The sequence below is a fragment of the Gorilla gorilla genome, chromosome 18, assembly GCF_029281585.2.
Source record: "Gorilla gorilla gorilla isolate KB3781 chromosome 18, NHGRI_mGorGor1-v2.1_pri, whole genome shotgun sequence".
Taxonomy (NCBI): Eukaryota; Metazoa; Chordata; class Mammalia; order Primates; family Hominidae; genus Gorilla; species Gorilla gorilla.
The window spans coordinates 31,680,745-31,698,623 of NC_073242.2; the positions used below are offsets into that span (position 1 = coordinate 31,680,745).

Here is a 17,879-nt window from a genome sequence, read left to right on the forward strand (position 1 = left end):
GCCGGGTGCAGCGGCTCACGCCTGTAATCCCAGCACTTTGGGAGGCTGAAGTGGACAGATCATGGGTCAGGAGTTCGAGACCAGCCTGGCCAGCATGGTAAAACCCTGTCTCTACTAAAAATATAAAAATTAGCCAGGCATGGTGGCAGGCGCCTGTAATCCCAGCTACTTGGGAAGCTGAGGCAGGAGAATTGCTTAAACCCGGGAGGCGGAGGTTGCAGTGAGTGGAGATCGCGCCATCACACTGCAGCCTGGGCAACAGAGCGAGACTCCGTCTCAAAAACAACAACAAAAACAAAGAGCAGAGTTTTAGGTCAATGCTTCCAGCAGGGAACAGAATTTAGATCTTAACAATTTTGTTTACATTGTATTTATTTTCATGTTTTACCTTCTATTGATGGCAAATGAGACTGGTTTTCCATTTACAGAAGTGATACAAAAGATTCCTGTTGCAATAATTTCATTAAGTGAATAATGAGCCAATTTAAAGAAAAATATAAAGCAAATAATTGTACAGGTGGTAAACTAATATGGCAAAATCACTAATATTCAAGGCTGAAGTTTGGCCGGGCATGGTGGCTCATGGCTGTAATCCCAACACTCTGGGAGATGGGGATGAGTGGCTCTCTTGAGCCCAGGAATTCAAGACCAGCCTGGGCAACATAGCAAGACCCTGTCTCTAAAAAAAAAAAAAATAGCCAGGTGTGGTGGTACATGCCTGTAGTTACACCTACTAGGGAGACTGAGGTGGGAGGATCACTTAAGCCCAGGAGTTCAAGGCCACAGTGAGCTGAGATTATGCCAATGTACTCCAGCCTGGGCAACAGAGTGAGACCCTGTTTCAAAAACAAAAAAAAGTGGCCAGGTGCAGTGCTCATGCCTGTAATCCTAGCATTTTGGGAGGCTAAGGCTGCTGGATCACTTGAGTCCAGGAGTTGGAAACCTGCCCAGGCAGTATGGTGAGACCCTGTTTCTACAAAAAAATACAAAAATTAGCTGGGCGTGGTGGTATGCACCTGCAGTCCCAGCTATTCTAGAGGTTGAGGTGGGAGGATCGCTTGAGCCTAGGAGTTGGAGGCTGCAGTGAGTTGAGATTGTGCCACTGCACTCCAGTCTGGGTGACAGAGTTGAGATTCTGTCTCAAAAAAAAAAAAAAAAAAAGACAAAGTTTGGAAAATTAAACCCCCAGGGAAATGGAAACTACATCTGCTGCTCACCCACCTGCCTGCCTCTCCTAAAGGGAAGATCGGGTACTTGGGGTCCCATTTCTGTGGGGTGGAGCATTATAAGTAAGCCTAGCTTGTGGCAAATCTGTCTCTCTGGACACTCCAGCAAGCTGGAAGGGACGATGATCAGAGGGCACAGTTTGGGAGTTGCCCTGCTCTAGGACAACGCTCCTCTCCACATTGGATGAAACTCAGTTTCCCCTGGCCATGGCCTTCCTCACCATGGAGTGGTGAGGGTCCGAGGCTGAGACGTGTGCAGATGGAGGAGAATGGGCAGAGGAGCCTGTGGGTTTTCTCTGACTCTAGGTCCCCACTCCAGCAAGACAGCGCCGCTGCAGCTTGGCCCAGCAAGTTCCTCCTTGCAGTTTGGGGGTCAAAGCCACAGTTCATATGAAACAAAATGTTCCTCTGCCTGGTCTGGTCCTCTCTTTGTGTATTTTCCTAGAGGACCTCACAGTGGGTGAGTGGCCAAGGAGAACAGGATTTGTGGCTCTGGGAAACTGGATTCCTGTCATCTCCTGCCAGCTGTCATCGCCACACCGAGGCTGTTCAGCACCGCGGGACCCTTTCTCTTTGGTATTGGTGGCTTCAGTAAACACTGAAAGAAGGTGGAGGTGGCTGGTCGATGCCATTTCCTGACTATCTGGTACCTTGGGTTCTTCATCTGGATGCGATCTTGAAGGCTTCTGGCCTGGCATTGGCTCCACCCCCAGGTCTCTGAGCCACAGCCCAGGTAGCTGAGCAGAGGCACTGCTGGGCTTCCCCTAGTCCACATAGCCTGGCCACCACCCAGACCCGGGGAGGGGGACTCCAGGTGGAAGGGGCCTGGGAAGGGCATCTTCACTGGGGCAGTCTCAATCCTAATGCTGGATCCTGGGGTCCCCGGTCCCACTGAGGCAAGGCCTTCCTCGGGGGTCTCTGGGGAACCCTGGGGATTCAGAACCCCACACTGGTCCGGCCTTCACGCTTCCAGAAAGCTGAGATCTGCTCCAAGGTGACCCGTGGCTGGAGGCCCCACTCAGGATCCGGGCTCCCTGGCCGCTGCCTCCTGGCCTGGGGGCTCCCAAACTGGACGCTGGCCTCTGGCCTCTGCTCGGGTTCAGCCCAGCTCACCAGGCCTGTGGCGGGGGGCCTCCCCTCCCAGGGCTGGGGCCCCCAGAAGGTGCTCCGGGCTGGGACTTCCAGTACGGTCTGGGGGCCCAAGTTGCTGGGAGCAGAATTTGGGGCTGAGGGGGCAGGTGGGGCTGTTGCTCGGGCCTCCAAAGTGCCCACCTGGGTGGGAGGCTCAGGGGCCCGATCTGTCAGCAGGGGGACCGCAGAGCCATACCAGTCCTCAGAGCGCTCTCGGGGGGTGCCCATGGGCTCAATCCACAGCTCTCCTCCTGGGCGCCACACCAGGGTGGGTGCACGGTGGCTGGGGTCTGGCCGGAGAGCACGGCGGAACAGGTGTTCAGCCAACACAGCGGTGGTGAGGATGAAGAGCGCAGCCAGGGTGGCCAGGACCAGCATGATGGGGATGCAGGGCCCACAGGGCAGTGAGGGCCATGGGGCTGCCTCCCATGCTGGGGGCCCCTCCACACGCCCAGAGGGCGGCTCTGGAGTCAACGGCATCTGAGAGACACAGGGGTGAGAAGAGGAAGTAAATGAGGCAGAGGGGGCACAACCAAGATGAGAGAAAGGCAGCAGGTGTCCAGGAAAGCCTGGGAGAAGGGCTGGGCATGGGGGCTCATGCCTGGAATCCCAGCACTTTGAGAGGTCGAGGCGGGAGGATCACTTGAGCCCAGGAGTTCAAGACCAGCCTGGACACACAGTGAAACCTCATCTCTATAAATAATTTAAAAAGTAGCTGGGTATGGTGGCTCACACCTGTAGTCCCAGCTACACAGGAAGCTGAGGTGGGAGGATTACTTGAGCCCAGGAGTTCGAAGCTGCAGTGACCCCAGATTGCGCCACTGTCCTCCAGCCTGGGCAATAGAGCAAGACCCTTTCTCGAAAATGAAAAAGAACATTCTGGAGAGACAGAGAAGCAAGGGGGACCAGAAAGGGTAAGCGTGAGCCAGGTGGGGTGGGAGGACAGGCAGCCTACCTCGGGGCACAGCCAGGCCCTCCTGCCTGGCTCTCCAGGCCTTTCCAGAATCCCCATTTCCCTCCCAGACCCCAGGGTGCCTCAGACAAGAAAGGTCTCAAGGGCTTCTTTCCTCCCCACTCGGCCCCCTCAAGTCTTGCTCAGACCTAGAGAGGAAGTGGTGGGTGAAGAAATGAGAACCTCCCCTCCCACTGGCTCCCCTGCGTGTGTCTCCCCCACCGCCTGCCGCCAGCACCTCCGCTGGCCCCTTGAGGCTCCTTCGCCCCTCACCATTCTCCTCGGACTTGATCTTGCTCTCATAGGCTCCACGGAATCTGCTGCCGGGCCGGGCCAGGCCTCCGGAGGCGCCTCTGCACCCCTCCTGGGCTCCCCAGCTTTGCCCAGGCTCTGGCCTGTCTCTATCTCTCGTTTGTCTCTGCACACCTCTCTGTCCCCCACATCCTCCATCTGCAGGGGGCCTCCTGCACCCCTCAACTCACCTTGGGTCAGTCCCTGGGCTCCTCTCCCTCCTAGAGCCACTCTTCCTGGTGCCGGACTAAGAGGTGCAGGCTTGGAGGGTGCAGGGCGGTCCGCCTTTCAGACGTAGAGGCCCGGCCTCGGATGAAGGCGGAAGGGAGGGCACCGCCTGTTGCTGGGCAACTGTGCCCCAAATCGCCTGCCCCTGGGGAGTGTTTGTTTCCAAAGCAACCCAAGGGGATGTGGTCACTGCGGTGAGGAGGCTTTTCCTGGGGTAAGGTGGGGCTGGAATGGGCAATGGTTCTGTTGAACTTAGTGTCACCCCATAGCCAGGCCCTGGGCCCCAGAACATTCACCGAAAAGCTGAGAAAGAGGACGCCGGGGCCAGGCACAGTGGCTCACCCCTGTAATCCCAGCATTTTGGGAGGTCAAGGTGGGCAGGTCACCTGAGGTCAGGAGTTCGAGACCAGGCTGCCAACATGGCGAAACCCCATCTCTACTGAAAAATACAAAAATTAGCTGGGATGGTGACAGGCACTTATAATCTCAGCTGCTCAGGCGGCTGAGGCAGGGAGAATCGCTTGAACCCGGGACTTGGAGGTTGCAGAGAGCTGAGATCGTGCCACCGCACTCCAGCCTGGGCAACAGAGTGAGACTCCGTCTTAAAAAAAAAAAAAAAGAAAAGACAAGAAAAAGAAATAGGACACTGGGACTTTAGCTCGTACATTCCCAGAGAACCATGGTGCCTCCCCCGTTCCTCCTGGGAGGATGCCCCACCCCATCCTGCCTTGTCTTATCCACGGTGCCTCCCCAGATCTGCTCCTGCCATCCAGCCCCCACAGGCACCCCCTGCTTGGCCAGCTTGCTTCACGCCTTTTTTTTTTTTTTTCTGGTAGAGATGGGCTCTTGCTATGTTGCCCAGGCTGGTCTGAAGCTCCTGGCCTCAAGAGATCCTCCTGCCTCAGCCTCCCAAAGTGGTGGGATTACAGGTGTGAGCTACCACACTGGCCCCTGCCTCATACTTTTAATTAACATAAGTCTCTCTCTCTTCAGACCATTTAGCCCCCATTTTGGTTGGAAAATATCAGTGAGGTGAGGCTTGGGTAACAAAAATGTCAAGCCTCTGAGAGGAGTCCAGGGTATAAAAACAGGCGTGGGCCTGTTTCCAAAACCCTGACCATCCTCATGTCTGTCCCTCTTTCCTGCTGCTGAGGGTGGGAGGAGCCTGGAGCAGAGTGTGACAAGATGTCATCAGGCTCTGGAGTCCAGGCGACTTTCTGAGATTCTCTAGTTTGACTCATCCACAGATGACAAAAGTAAGGCTTAAAGAAAAGAGATTTCATGACCAAAGTCGCATGACCAATGTATGTGTGGGTGAGCATGTAGTGGCCAGGGTGGTGGAAGAATAGATAGAAATCCCTGGGCTGGGCGAGGTGGCTCACGCCTGTAATCCCAGCACTTTGGGAGACCGAGGCGGGTGGATCACCTGAGGTCAGGAGTTTGGGACCAGCCTGGCCAACATGGCAAAACCCTGTCTCTACTAAAAATACAAAAATTAGCCGGGCGTGGTGCCGCGTGCCTATAATCCCAACTACCCAGGAGGCTGAGGCAGGAGAATCGCTTGAACCCGGTGCAGTGAGCCAAGATCGTGCCATTCCACTCCAGCCTGGGAAACAGAGCGAGACTCTGTCTCAAAATAAATAAATTAAATAAATGAATGAATGAAAAGACAGTCTCCGTCAGACTGCCCCGTCCTGGTGGTTTTGAGCCCTGGTGGGAGGAACTGGAGATGGAGAGTCCGGGGGAAACCGCCTTTGCAAAGAAAGAGATCTAACTTAACTGACTCCACCTTGCTTCTAACCTCCAAGCTGTCTTTGTTTATTCCTGGGCGTAGGCTGAACTAACTTTGGGAGAAACTTAGTTTGTAGTTTACAGTTTAAACAAAGACAGTAACAGCCCTTTCCCAAAGCAGACCTTCTTGCCTGGGGACTAGACTAACACTAGCCATAGGATTAGAAATTATGGTTTAGGAGTCATGCAGCTGGAGGCTACAAGATTCTGACCCTCCCTAAACTGCTCCTAACATCAGTGCTTGAGATATTTTGCAGACCCTGCGCTTGATGGATCAGCTGGCACCACCCAGATCAATAAACTGGCTCATCTGATCTTGTGGCCCCCACCCAGAACTGACTCTGCAAGAAGACAGCTCTGACTTCTGATGATTTCATCTCTGACCAATCTGCACTCCCAGATCCCAGCACTTTGGGAGGACCACACAGGCAGATCACAAGGTCAGGATGAGAGGTGACAGCGTGCTGGCAGCCCTCACTCACTCTGTGCGCCTCCTCGGCCTCCACGCCGACTCTCCCCGCGCTTGAGGAGCCCTTCAGCCCGCCGCTGCACTGTGGGAGCCCCTCTCTGGGCTGGCCTAGGCAGAAGCCCGCTCCCTCTGCTTGCCAGAGGTGTGGAGGGAGAGGCGCGGACGGGAACTGGAGCTGCGGGCCACGCTCGCGGGCCAGCATGAGTTCCAGGTGGGCGTGGGCTCGGTGGGCCCCGCACTCAGAGAGGCCGGCTGGCGCCATTGGCCCCAGGCAGTGAGGGGCTTAGCACCCAGGCCAGCAGCTGCAGAGGATGCGCCAGGTCGCCCAGCAGTGCCGGCCCGCAGGTGCACTTGAATTCTCGCAGGCCTCAGCTGCCTCCCCGCGGGGCAGGGCTGGGAACTTGCAGCCCGCCATGCCCCAGCGTCCCCCTGCCTGGGCGTCCCCCTGCCTGGGCTCCTACCCCGCCCCCTGCTCTGCGGGGCCTGGTCCCATCAACCGCCCAAGGGCTGAGGAGTGCAGGCACAGGACTGGTGGGCAGCTCCACCTGCAGCCCAGGTGCGAGGTCCACTAGGTGAAGCCAGCTGGGCTCTTGAGTCTAATGGGCACTTAGAGAACCTTTATGTCTAGCTAAGGGATTGTAAATATGCCAATCAACACTCTGTGTCTAGCTCAAGGTTTGTAAACACACCAATCAGCACCCTGTCAAAACGGACCAATCAGCTCTCTATAAAACAGACCAGTCGGCTCTCTGTAAAATGGGCCAATCAGCAGGATGTGGGGGGGGGGGGGGGCAGATAAGGCAATAAAAGCAGGCTGCCAGAGCCAGCAGTGGCAACTCGGAGTACCCTTCCCCATAGGAAGGTTTGTTCTTTTCATCTTTCCAATACATCTTGCTGCTGCTTATTGTAGATCTGCACTGCCTTTATGAGCTGTAACACCGTGAAGGTCTGCAGCTTCACGCCAGAGGCCAGCGAGACCACGAACCCACCAGAAGGAAGAAACTCGGAACACGTCGGAACATCAGAAGGAACAAACTCCGGACATGCCACCTTTAAGTACTGAAACACTCACCGTGAGGGTCTGCAGCTTCATTCTTGAAGTCAGTAAGACCAAGAACCCACCAATTCTGGACACAAGGAGATCGAGACCTTCCTGGCTAACACGGTGAAACCCTATCTCTACTAAAAATACAAAAAATTTATTAGGCGTGTTGGCGGATGCCTGTAGTCCCAGCTAGTCCCAGCTACTCGGGAGGCTGAGGCAGGAGAATGGCATGAACCTGGGAGGCGGAGCTTGCAGTGAGCCGAGATTGCGCCACTGCCCTCAAGCCTGGGCGACAGAGCAAGACTCCATCTCAAAAAAAAAAAACAAACAAACAAACAAAAAAACCCTCTGTTTCTCGAATGCTCAGGGAGACTGATTTGAGTAATAATAAAACTCCTAGCTGGGCACAGTGGCTCACGCCTGTAATCTCAGCAATTTGGGAGGCCAAGGCGGGTGGATCACCTGAGGTTGGGAGTTTGAGACCAGCCTGACCAACATGGAGAAAACACTATCTCTACTAAAAATACAAAATTAGCCAGGTGTGGTGGCACATGCCTGTAATCCCAGCTACTCAGGAGGCTGAGGCAGGAGAATCACTTAAACCCTGGAGGCGGAGGTTGCAGTGAGCCAAGGTGGCACCATTGTACTCCAGCCTGGGCAAAAAGAGCAAAACTGTCAAAAAAAAAAAAAAAAAACCAAACTCCGGTCTCCTGCACAGCTGGCTCTGTGTGAATCACTCTTTCTCTATTGCAATTCCGCTGTCTTGATGAATCGGCTATGTGTAGGCAGCGGGCAAGGTGAACCCCTTTGGCAGTTACACGGGGAAGCTAAGGCTCAGGACACTCGCAGAAACCTGAGGAGGCTAGAATTTTACCAGATTAGAAGCCTTAAAATCAAACCTGAACTTAGTGCCAGCGAACAACATGCTTAAAAATAACTAAGATGTTCTTTCTGGCTGTTCTAGAGGTCAATATAGAAAAATGATAGTAACTTTGATGTTATTTTATGTTATGTATTTCTTTTTTTCTTTTGAGACGGAGTCTGTCTCTGTTGCCCAGGCTGGAGTGCGGTGACGCAATCTTGGCTCACTGCAACCTCCGCCTCCCGGGTTCAAGATATTCTTCTGCTTCAGCCATCCAAGTAGCTGGGATTACAGGTGTGTACCACCGTGCCTGGCAGTTATGTGTATTTCCCTACAATCAAACAATGATTTATTGTAAAAAAAAAATCAAAATAAACAAAACCTGAAAACTTGTATGTTCTCTTTTAATCAATCTTTTTAAACAAACTTTTAGAAGAGTTAACATTATTAAAAACTGGAAAGATCAGACGTGGTTTTTTCTTACTAAGATATCACTGGCTGTTTTGATTCTTTCATCACGTACAAGTTTAGGCCCTACACAATGGCTCATGCCTGTAATCCCAGCACTTTGGGAGGCCAAGACAGGTGGATCACCTGAGGTCAGGAGTTTGAGGCCAGCCTGACCAACATGGTGAAACCCCGTCTCTACTAAAAATACCAAAAAAGGCCGGGTGAGGTGACTCACACCTGTAATTCCAGCACTTTGGGAGGCCAAAGCAGGCGGATCACGAGGTCAGGAGTTCGACACCAACCTGGCCAACATGGTGAAACCCTGTCTCTACTAGAAATACAAAAATTAGCCGGGTTTGGTGGCAGGTGCCTGTAGTCCCAGCTACTTGAGAGGCTGAGGCAGGAGAATCGCTTGAACCCAGGAGGTGGAGGTTGTAGTGGGCCGGGATCATGCCACTGCACTCCAGCCTGGGTGACAGGGCAAGACTCTGTCTGGGGGAAAAAAAAAATTAGCTGGGCATGGTGACACATGCCTGTAATCCCAGCTACTCAGGAGGCTGAGGCAGGAGAATCGCTTGAACCCAGGAGGAAGAGGTTGCAGTAAGCTGTGATCATGCCACTGCACTCCAGCCTGGGCAACAGAGCGAGACTCTGTCTCAAAAAAAAAAAAAAAAAAAGTTTAAGGCCAGGCAAGGTGGCTCATGTTTGTAATCCCACAATTTTGGGAGGCTGAAGCAGGAGGATTGCTTGAGGGCAAGAGTTTGAGACCAGCCTGGGTAACATAGCAAGACTCCCATTTCTACAAAAAATCAAAAAATTAGCCAGGCATGATGGCATGTGCTTGTAGTCTTAGCTACTTGGGAGGCTGAGAGGGGAGGATCACTTGAGCTCAGGAGTTCAAGGCTGCAGTGAGCTATGAGTGTACCACTACACTCCAGCCTGGGAAACAAAGCAAGACACTGTCTCAACAACAAAAAAAGACCAAGTATATTTAGTCATTCTATAAAATCTAAGAAGCCAGCCAAAAACATTTATGTTCAGCAATTTGTTTCAGTTATTTCTTCTTACTTGGAAATAATACACACATCTAATGAATAATAGTTAATTTAATAGAACATAATAGAAGATTTAAAATTACATGAAAAATTTATTTATAATAAATTATCCATTACATACTTTATTTTTAACAGTTTTCTTAGATTATTTATGAAAACTGAGATATTAGGCAAGGATAGTCATTATTTCAAGTTACTTCCCTGTTAATCATTTTTATAGCCTGTGACAATCAGGTATTCACCTAAGTAAGAAGCTTAAACATATGAGTAATTTCTTGATAACTCAGGAGATACAGATTTTTTTTTTTTTTTTGAGGTGGAATCTCGCTCTGTCTCCTAGGCTGGAGTGCAGTAGTGTAGTCTCGGCTCACTGCAACCTCTGCCTCCGGGTTCAAGCAATTCTCCTGCCTCAGACCCCCGAGTAGCTGGGACTACAGGCTCCTGCCACCACACCTGGCTAATTTTTGTATTTTTAGTAGAGACGGGGTTTCACTATGTTGTCCAGGCTGGTCTCGAACTCCTGACCTCAGGTGATCCACCCATGTCGGCCTCCCAAAGTGCTGGGATTACTGAGCCACCATGCCCGGCCGATATAGATGTTTTTACTAAATGAAAAATATTAAATTAGTATTACTTATGAAAAATTACACAGGCTGGGCGTGGTGGCTCAGATCACAATAATCACACTTTTTCTTTTTCTTTTTTCTTTTTTTTTGAGACGGAGTCTTGCCCTGTTGCCCAGGCTGAAGTGCAATGGCACAATCTCGGCTCACTGCAACCTCCGCCTCCCAGGTTCAAGTGATTCTCCTGCATCAGCCTCCCAAGTGGCTGGAGGGCAACGGCACAATTTCGGCTCACTGCAACCTCCGCCTCCCAGGTTCAAGTAATTCTCCTGCATCAGCCTCCCAAGTGGCTGGGATTACAGGCATGCACCACCACGTCCGGCTATTTTTTTTTTTTTTTATCTTTAGATAGAGTTTCACCATGTTGGCTAGGCTGGTCTCAAACTCCTGACCTCATGATCCATCCGCCTCAGCCTCTCAAAGTGCTGATATTACAGGCGTGAGCCACTGTGCCTAGCAACACTTTTTCTTTTTCTTTTTTTTTTTTTTTGAGCCGGAGTCTCACTCTGTCACCCAGGCTGGAGTGCAGTGGCATGATCTCAGCTCACTGCAACCTCCGCCTCCCAGGTTCAAGCAATTCTCCTGCCTCAGCCTCCCGAGTAGCTAGGATTACAGGCGTGTGCCACCACGCCTGGCTAATTTTTGTATTTTTAGTAGAGATGGGATTTCACTATGTTGGTCTCAAACTCCTGACCTGGTGATCCACCCCCCTCAGCCTCCCAAAGTGCTGGGATTATAGGCATGAGCCACCATGCCCTGCGTCACTTTTTCTTTTAATTAATTTAAAAAAATGTGTTTTTAGACAGAGTCTCACTCTGTCGCCCAGGCTGGAGGGCAGTGGCTTGATCTCAGCTCACTGCAACCTCCGCCTCCTGGGTTCAAATGATTCTCCTGCCTCAGCCTCCTGAGTAGCTGGGATTACAGGTGCGCACCACCATGCCTGGCTTTTTTTTTTTTTTTTTGAGACGGAGTCTTGCTCTGTTGCCCAGGCTGGAGTGCAATGGAATGATCTCGGTTCACTACAACCTCTGCCTTCCAGGTTCAAGCGATTCTCCTGCTTCAGCCTCCCAAGTAGCTGGGATTACAGGCGCCCGCCACCATGCCCAGCTAATTTTTGTATTTTTGGTAGAGATGGGGTTTTGCCATGTTGGTCAGGCTGCTCTCCAACTCCTGACCTCAGGTGATCTGCCTGCCTCGGCCTCCCAAAGTGCTGGGATTACAGGTGTGAGCCACCGCGCCTGGCCATTTTAATTTAAATAGAGATGGGGGTCTTGCTGTGTTCCCCAGGCTGGTCTCAAACTCCTGGCCTGGAGCAGACCTCCCACCTCGGTGTCCTGAAGTTCTGGGATTATAGGCATAAGCCACCATACCTAGCCTAATCTAAACACTTTGGGAGGCAGGAGGATTGCTTGAAGATAGTAGTTCAAGACCAGCCTGGGCAACACAGTGAGACTCCATCTCTATCAAAAAAAAAAAAAAAATTAGCTGGGCATGGTTCCATGTGCCTGTAGTCCTAGCTACTCAAGAGGCTGAGGCAGAGGATCACTTGAGCCCAGGAGTTCAAGGTTACAGTGAGTAATATCATGCTACCTGGACAGCAGAGCAAGACCCTGTCTCTAACAACAACAAAAAATTATACAAACACAGATCATTTTGTTTAAAACTGGATTTACAGTCTTATAACCCTTGTGTCAGACCCTGACACCTTAAAACATCTAGTAGAGATAAATATAAAACTGTCTGGCCAGTAAACCCAAGCAAAAATGTATGCTGATAATTCTGAAGACATTTCTATTTTTATTTTACCAATACTTTTTTTCTTTGTCTTTTTTTTTGAAAGAGAGTTTTCCTTGGTCACGCCGGCTGGAGTGCAGTGGCATGATCTCAGCTCACTGCAACCTCTGCGTCCCGGGTTCAAACAATTCTCCTGCCTCAGCCTCCCAAGTAGCCGGGATTACAGGCACTTGCCTCCACACCCAGCTACCTTTTTTGTATTTTTAGTAGAGACAAGGTTTCCTCATGTTGGCCAGGCTGATCTCAAACTCCTGACCTCAGGTGATCCACCCACCTCACCCTTCCAAAGTGCTGGGATTACAGGTGTGAGCCACCAAGCCTAGCCTATTTTACCAATAGTTTTAAAACCAGCTTATTTATTAAAGATTAAAGATTTACGGCCGGGCGCGGTGGCTGATGCCTGTAATCCCAGAACTTTGGGAGGCCAAGGTGGGCGGATCACGAGGTCAGGAGATGGAGATCATCCTGGCTCATAGTGAAACTCCATCTCTACTAAAAAAAATACAAAAAAGTAGCCAAGCGTGGTGGCCCACGTGTGCCTGTAATCCCAGCTACTCGGGAGGCTGAGGCAGAATTGCTTGAGCCTGGGAGACGGAGGTTGCTGTGAGCTGAGATCATGCCACTGCACTTCAGCCTGGCCGACAGAGCGAGACTCTATCTCAAAAAAAAAAAAAAAAAAGAAAAGAAAGAAAAAAAAATTTTTTTTTCAGTTTCGGCTGATTGAGGTGGCTGGTGCCTGTAACCCCAGCACTTTGGGAGGCCGGTGTGGGAGGATTGCTTAAACCCATGAGCTCAAGACCAGACTGGGCAACAAAGTGAGACCTCATCTGTACAAAAAATGAGAAAATTACCTGGGCATAGTGGTGCATGCCTGTAGTTCCAGCTCAGGATTCAACTGGGGAGGTTGAGGCAGGAAAATTGCTTGAGCTCAGGAGGTTGAGCTGTGTTTGTGCCAGTGCACTCCAGCCTGGGCATGAGAGTGAGACTGTCTCAAAAAACTGTTTTTTATCAGTTTCAAATGAGTTTAGGGTTAAATTTTCAATTGTTTACATTTTAGCCAGGATTGGCTAAATTGTGTAAGAAATACAAAATATCTAAGTGCCCTGGAACTAGTAACACATCTATGTTTTGTTTGCTGATCTGGTTTGATTTGCAAATGTGGGCAGGAAATAATTTTAGCAGGTGTTTTTTTTAATTTTGTTTTTGTTTTTGCCTTTTGGCCTCTGTGTGACAGAAAAAGCAACATTTTTATGCTGGACAGAGATACCTTACATTATTGCTCTGAGCTCAAGGTTTCAACTTCTTTGATCTAAGAGAGTCTAACTTTTATAGACCTTTTTTTTGGTGTTTTATTTATTTATTTATTTTTTGAGATGGAGTCTTGCTCTGTTGCACAGGGTGGAGTGCAGTGGCGTGATCTTGGCTCGCTGCAAGCTCCACTTCCCAGGTTCAAGAGATTCTCCTGCTTGAGCCTCCCGAGTAATTGGGACAACAGGCACGTGCCACTGCACCTGGCTAATTTTTTATATTTTTAGTAGAGACGGGGTTTCACCATATTGGCCAGGCTGGTCTCGAACTCTTGACCTCGTGATCCGCTCGCCTCAGCCTCCCAAAGTGCTGGGATTACAGGCGTGAGCCACCGTGCCTGGCCTTATAAACATTTGTCTAGTTATTTTTCTTTCTTCCTTTCTCGCTTTCTTTCTTCTTTTTTTTTTTTTTTTTTTTTTTTTTTGAGATGGAGTCTCGCTCTGTTGCCCAGGCCAGGGTGCGTTGGCGTGATCTTGGCTCACTGCAACCTCCACTTCCTGAGTTCAAGCAATTCTCTCATCTCTGCCTCCTGAGTAGCTGGGACTATAGACATGCACTACCACACCTGGCTAATTTTTGTATTTTTAGTAGAGACGGGGTTTCGCCATGTTGGGCAGGCTGGTCTCCAACTCCTGACCTCAAGTGATCCACCTGCCTTGGCCTCGCAAAGTGCTGGCATTACAGGCGTGAGCCACCACACCTAGCCTTTTTCTTTAGATTATTACTTTTTCAATTAAGTGTTTCATCACTTTAAGCAATTGTTAGGCAAACCTAATTTTATGTTTTTAAAACATGGCTAGCTGTCACACCCGTAATCCCAGCACTTTGGGAGGTCAAGGTGGGCAGATCATGAGGTCATGAGATCGAGACTATCCTGGCCAACATGGTGAAACCCCATCTCTACTAAAACTACAAAAATTATCTGGGTGTGGTGGCAGGTGCCTGTAATCCCAGCTACTCGAGAAGCTGAGACATGAGAATCGCTTGAACCAGGAAGGCGGAGGTTGCAGTGAGCCGAGATCACACCACTGCACTACAGCCTGGTGGCAGAGCGAGACTCTCTCTCAAAAAAAAAAAAAAAAGAAAAAAAAAGGGCTAACTGGTCTGAATATTGTGCACCTGTTAGTACTAGCTACTCCGGAGTCTGAGGCAGCAGGATTGCTGTAGCCCAGGAGTTTGAGGTCACAGTGAGCTACAATCATGCCACTGTACTCCAGCCTGTGCAACATAGCAAGATACTGTCTTTAAAAAAAAAGTTGTCTAGGTTGTTGGTTACCATGGAGTTGTAATTTGAAAGCCCTTTAAGACTTTTGTTTAATCTTGACTTGAATGCCATAAGCAGTAAGTGTTATCTCAACACCAGGGGAAAAGTTAGCAGATTCAAAGCAGGCAGAGGAAAAAAAGGAGAGAAAGAGAACTTAGAAGGCTCTCCATGCTAACTCTATAGTTGTAGGTTTTATGAATAATGACCATTTGAGCTCTGAATTTTCCTTGATGTAATTTTGCTCATCAGTTTTAAAATGTGCACAAGAATGAGCCATAATATGTAGCTGGCTGGAGTCCTGGAAATCCTTGCATTGGCCAGGTGTGGTGGCTTAAGCCTGTAATCCCAGCACTTTGGGAAGCCGAGGCGGGTGGATCACCTGAGGTCAGGAGTTCGAGAGCAGCCTGGCCAACATGGTGAAGCCCTGTCTTTACTAAAAATACAAAATTAGCCGGGTGTGGTGGTGCATGCCTGTTATCCCAGCTACTCTGAAGGCTGAGGCAGGAGAATCGCTTGAACCTGGGAGGCGGAGGTTGCAGTGAGCCAAGGTGGCACTATTACACTCCAGCCTGGGCAACAAGAGTGAAACTCTGTCTCAAAAAAAAAAACCAAAACAACAACAACAACAACAAAAACCAGAAATCCTGGTACGCCTTCATGTTTGAGAATCCCGTTCCATTTCTTTATCTTTTTTTTTTTTTTTGAGACAGTGTATTGCTCTGTCGCCCAGGCTGGAGTGCAGTGGTGCGATCTCGGCCCACTGCAACCTCTGCCTCCAGGGTTCAAGTGATTCTTCTACCTCAGCATCACGAGTAGTTGGGATTACAGGTGCCTGCCACCATGCCCAGCTAAATTTTTTTTTTTTTTGGTATTTTTTAGTAGCGATGGGGTTTCACCATGTTGGCCAGGCTGGTCTCGAGCTCCTGGCCTCATATGATCCACCTGCCTCGGCCTCCCAAAGGGCTGGGATCACAAGTGTGAGCCACCACGCCATCCCCATTCCATTTCTTATTCATCACTTGAGAGCACAGACAACCCTATACATGCTGTAATTTATGGGATATTAGGAGTTTAGTCTGGTGTTTTAGACAGCAGGAACCACCCTAGTGGCTTATGTTAGCCATCCTGCACCCACTGGTTGGAATGTTTATTTTTGCTCTTGGGAGATTTTTAGAAATAAGCAAAAGAGTCAAACCAAATCCAAAGAAACCAAGATAAGGGTGTTCACAAAAATTTTAATCCAAACTGGTCACGCAGACCAAAGGTTGCAGTGAGCCGAGATTGCGTCATTGCACTCCAGCCTGGGCAACAGGAGCGAAACTCCGTTAAAAAAAAAAAAAAAAAAAAAAAAAAAAAAAAGAGGGAGGCTCAGCCTGAGAGAAGACTCAGCAGGGCAGAACAGGCCTGTTGTGGAAGCAGAGAGCTCACAGCCTTCAGTGAGTGCTGCATGCCAGTTCTAAGAATCATCGATTCTTGGGAGGCTGAGGCAGGTGGATCACCTGAGGTTAGGAGTTTGAGACCAGCCTGGCCAATGTGGTGAAACCCTGTCTCTACTAAAAACGCAAAAATTAGCTGGACATGGTGGCGGGCGCCTGTAATGCCAGCTACTCAGGAGGCTGAGGTAGGAGAATTGCTTGATCCTGGGAGACGGAGGTTGCAGAGAGCTGAGATCATACCACTGCACTCCAGCCTGGGTGACAGAGCGAGACTCCATCTCAAAAAAAAAAAAAAAAAAAAATCATCAATTCCTTCTAATAGTGATTTTTTCAGGTACCATTTCTATATATAGATATACCATGTATATCTACCTAATAACAGAGGGTCTTTAAAAGAAAATGATGTTTATTTGGGAATAGTGCAATGGGAATACATATGCCATAGCAAACAATGTGTGTATTCAGGGAGGTAAAGGAACAAAGATCAACAACAATGCCAGGCACAGTGGCTCATGCCTGTAATCCCAGCACTTTGGGCGGCTGTGGTGGGAGGATCACTTGAGGCCAGGAGTTTGAGACCAGCCTGGGCAACATAGTGAGACCCCATCTTTACAAAAAAAAAATTTTTTTTTTTAAATTACCTGAGTGTGGTGGTGTGCACCTATGGTCCCAGCTACTCAGGAGGCTGAGCTAGGAGGATCCCTTGAGCCCAGGAGTTTGAGGCTACAGTGAGCTATAATCATGCCATTGTACTCCAGCCTGGGTGACAACATGAGACCCCAAAAGGAGAAAGAGAGTGAGAGAGCAAGAGAAGAAGGAAGGAAGGAAGGAAGAAGGAAGGAAGGAAGGAAGGAAGGAAGAAAGAAAGAAAGAAAGAAAGAAAGAAAGAAAGAAAGAAAGAAAGAAAGAAAGAAAAAGAAAGGCAGAGAAAGAATATTAGCTGGGCATGCTGGCATGTACCTCTAGTCCCACCTACTCAGGAGGCTGAAATGGGAGGATTGCTTGAGCCCAGGAGTTGAAGACCAGTCTGGACAACATAGCAAGACCTATCTCTACAATATATATATATATATATATATATTTTTTTTTTTTTTTTTCCCTAGATGGAGTCTTGCTTGCCCAGGCTGGAGTGCAGTGGCATGATCTCGGCTCACTGCAACCTCTGCCTCCCGGGTTTAAGCAATTCTCCTGCCTCGGCCTCCTGAGTAGCTGGGATTACAGGCGGGAGCCACCACGCCCAGCTAATTTTTGTATTTTTAGTAGAAACCGGGTTTCACCATGTTGGCCAGGCTGGTCTCGAACTCCTGACCTCATGATCCCCCTGCCTCGGCCTCCCAAAATGCTGGGATTGCAGGCGTGAGCCACCTCACCTGGCCTTTTTTTTTTGAGATGGAGTCCTGCTCTGTCCCCAGGCTGGAGTACAGTGGTGCAATCTCAGCTCACTGCAACCTCTGCCTCCTGGGTTCAAGTGATTCTCCTGCCTCAGCCTCCCAAATAGCTGGGATTATAGGCCCCCCCACCACGCCCAGCTAATTTTTGTATTTTTAGTAGAGACGGGGTTTCACCATGTTGTCCAGGATGGTCCTGATGTCTTGACCTCATGATCCACCTGCCTTGGCCTCCCAAAGTGTGAGATTACAGGAGTGAGCCACTGCGCCCAGCCAAAATATTGTTTTAAATTAGCCAGATGTGGTGGCACACACCTATATTCCCAGCTACTTTGGAGGCTGAGGTGGGAGGATCACTTGAGCCCAGGAGTTTGAGGCTGCAGGGAGCTGTGATCGCACCAGCGTACTCCAGCCTGGGCAACAGAGCAAGACCCTGTCTCAAAAAAAAAAACAAAATAGTTATGCTCCTTGGAGTTGTGTCCTTGGCACTCTTGGTTCCTGAGTCTATATGGCGGGTTTTTGTTTGTTTGTTTGTTTTTGAGATGGAGTCTCACTCTGTTGCTGAG

At 49.7% G+C, this 17,879-nt stretch overlaps 1 protein-coding gene across 1 annotated transcript; it reads right to left on the reverse strand.

Moving 5' to 3' along the window:
• Nucleotides 1–354: 354 nt before the first annotated feature.
• Nucleotides 355–3,994, reverse strand: C18H16orf54 (chromosome 18 C16orf54 homolog). The gene is made up of 2 exons (XM_004057441.4): nucleotides 3,792–3,994; nucleotides 355–2,837 (listed from the first exon to the last, which is right to left on the reverse strand). Exon 2 carries the CDS (start codon nucleotides 2,835–2,837, stop codon nucleotides 2,163–2,165), a length of 675 nt encoding a protein of 224 aa, XP_004057489.2. The 5' UTR covers nucleotides 3,792–3,994; the 3' UTR covers nucleotides 355–2,162.
• Nucleotides 3,995–17,879: the final 13,885 nt, after the last annotated feature.

Excerpts from the sequence above, each read along its gene's own strand:
- C18H16orf54 (XM_004057441.4), bottom strand. The coding sequence starts at position 2,837 with ATGCCGTTGACTCCAGAGCCGCCCTCTGGGCGTGTGGAGGGGCCCCCA.